The sequence below is a fragment of the Macrobrachium rosenbergii genome, chromosome 12 (genome assembly GCF_040412425.1).
Source record: "Macrobrachium rosenbergii isolate ZJJX-2024 chromosome 12, ASM4041242v1, whole genome shotgun sequence".
In the NCBI taxonomy this organism is placed as follows: domain Eukaryota; kingdom Metazoa; phylum Arthropoda; class Malacostraca; order Decapoda; family Palaemonidae; genus Macrobrachium; species Macrobrachium rosenbergii.
This window is the reverse complement of record NC_089752.1, coordinates 105,395,660-105,398,085: the sequence shown is the minus strand read 5'-3', so window position 1 is coordinate 105,398,085 and position 2,426 is coordinate 105,395,660. Positions and strand designations below refer to the sequence as shown.

At 46.9% G+C, this 2,426-nt stretch overlaps 1 protein-coding gene across 1 annotated transcript; it reads right to left on the bottom strand.

Annotated features, from left to right (window-relative positions):
- Positions 1-280: 280 nt before the first annotated feature.
- Positions 281-960, bottom strand: LOC136844171 (soluble scavenger receptor cysteine-rich domain-containing protein SSC5D-like). Its single transcript, XM_067113188.1, has 2 exons — positions 765-960; positions 281-582 (listed from the first exon to the last, which is right to left on the bottom strand). Exons 1-2 carry the CDS (start codon positions 958-960, stop codon positions 281-283), a joined length of 498 nt encoding a protein of 165 aa, XP_066969289.1.
- Positions 961-2,426: the final 1,466 nt, after the last annotated feature.

The following is a 2,426-nucleotide window of genomic DNA, read 5'->3' as shown; positions in this document are numbered from 1 at the left end:
AGATGGCTGGTAGTGGGTGTAAGGTAATGGGTGGATGACTGTGGATGAATGGTTATGAGTGAAGGGTTGTTGGTGGGTGACTGTGGGTGGATGGGTGGGTGGATGGGTGTGTGGAAGGTTATGGTGTATGGCTGCAAGTGAATGGTTGTGAGTAGGAATTTGTAGAAGGTTGTTGATTGAAGGTTGTTTATGAAAGGTTGTGGATGGTTATGGGTTGATGAATGCTGGTGTAGGGTTGTGGGCAGCAGAGGGTTGTGGGCAGCAGATTGTTAGGGGTAGGTTACTGGTGTGGGATTGTGAGTGGATGACTGTAGGGGACGGTTATAGATGGAGGGTTGTATGGATGGTTGTTGGTGAAAGGTAGTGAGTGGATGGTTATAGGTTTAGGGTTGTGGGTGGATGATTGTCTGAGGTTGTGGGTTGATGACTGTGAGTGTAGGGTTTTGGGTGGATGTGGGGTGTTGTGAGCAGATGGTTGTAGGTGGATGGTTGTAAGTGCAGGGTTATAGGTGGATAGTTGTGGGTGGAGGATTATAGGTGGAGGGTTGTGGGTGGATGATTGTGGCTTAGGTTGTGGGAGGACTGTGGGTGGATGTGGGCTGTTGTGATCAGAGGGTTGTAGGTGGAGGGGAGGGTTGTGTGTGTGTTTGAGAGAGGGAGAGAATATAATAATTCATCAAAATAATAACCTTACCATAAGAATAAAACATATCTCATGGTTTTATAGAGATTTCTTCATCTCTCTCTCTCTCTCTCTCACAAACTGGTTGTGGATGCGTTGGTATGGGTGGAAGGCTGCTGAAGGGTTGTGGGCAGAAGATTGTGGGTAATGGTTGTGGGTAGATAGTTGTGGGTAGGGGATTGTGGGTTGGTGTAGTGGTTGGTGGGTTGTGAGCGTAAGGTTTGTGTGGAAAGTTGTGCGTGGAAAGTTGTATGTGGAGGGTTGTGGATAGATGGCATGTTATTGGTTGTTGGTAGAGGGTTGTGTTGTTAGGTTGTAGATGGAGTGTTGTGGGTGGATTACATGATAATGGTTGTGGGTATAGTGTTGTGGTTCTTAGGTTGTAGATGGAGTGTTGTGGGTGTAGGTTTGAGTAGTGTGCTTGGGGTGTAAAGTTGTGATTAGAGGGTTGTGGGTGTAGGTTTATGTGTAGAGGGTTGTGGGTGTTAGATTGTGTGTGGATGGTTGTGTGTAGAGACCAGGTGGATGACTATGGGTGAAGGGTTGTGAGTGGAAGGTTGTGGATGGATTGCTCTGTAGAGGGTTGTGGTTAGGTTGTAGATGGAGTGTTGTGGGTGGCATGTTAATGGTTGTGGGTAGAGGGTTTGGGTAGATGGCTGTTAGGTTGTAGATGGAGTGTTGTGGGTGGATGGCACGTTAATGGTTGTGAGTGGAGGATTGTGGTGGATGACTGAGGGAATTTGTGGACTGAAGGTAGGTTAGGTTGTTGGTCGAGGGTTTTGTGTGAGGGGTTGTTGGTGGAATGTTATTGGTGGAGGGTTGTGGGTGGAGGGTTGTGGGTGGATGGTTGTGGGTGGATGGTTGTAGTTTGATGACTGGATGGATAGTTGTGAGTGAAGGGCTGTGGGTGGGTGACTGTAGATGGATGGTTGTGGGTGGGTGACTGTGATAGCTGGTTGTGGGTATAAGGTTACAGGTTCAAAGCTGTTGAAGGAAGGTTGTGGGTGGATAGGTATGTGTGGAAGGTTGTGGTGTATGAAAAAGTGGGTATGAGCTTGTAGAAGGTTGTTGATTGAAGGTTATGTGTGAAGGGTTGTGGATAGTTGTGGGTGGATGGATTTTGGTGGAGAGTTGCAGGTGGATGGTTATAAGTGGAGTGTTGTAGCTTGGGTTGTTGGTTGATGACTGTGGGTGGAGGGTTGTCAGCACGAGGTTGTGGATGGAAGGTTACTGGTGTGGGGATGTGGGTGGATGATAATGATGGGATGGCTGATGGTGGATGGTACTGAGTGGAGGGTTATGGTTGGATGATTCTGGCTTAGGTTATAGGTTAATGATCGTGGGCTTAGGGTTGTGGGTGGCTGTCGGTTTGTGGGTGGATGGCTGTAGATGGAAGGTTATAGGTGAAGGGTTGTGGATGGATGATTGTGGCTTCGATTGTGGGCTGATGACTGTTGGCGGATGTGGGGTGTTGTGAGCAGAGGTGGAGGGTTGTGTGTGTGTGTGTGTGTGTGTGAGAGAGAGAGAGAGAGAGAGAGAGAGAGAGAGAGAGAGAGAGAGAGAGAGAGAGAGAGAGAATTATTATAATCCCTCGTCAAATTAACAACCTTACTGTAAGAATAATAACCATAATAAATTTGTCGAGTCCCAAAAACGAGTTTTAAATCACAAATCAACAAATGCCTTTGTTATAAATCTGACTAACTTCTATAACTCTATGCAAACATAGTGCCAAAACTCCTTG

What these genes read in the sequence shown, in the direction of transcription:
- LOC136844171 (XM_067113188.1), bottom strand. Translation starts at nt 960, where the DNA reads ATGCCATCTATCCACAACCCTCCACATACAACTTTCCACGCACAACTT. An exon ending in TACCAACGCATCCACAACCA is followed by an intron (nt 583 to 764) that starts GTTTGTGAGAGA and finishes ATCCACCCACAG; the next exon opens with TCCTCCCACAACCTAAGCCA.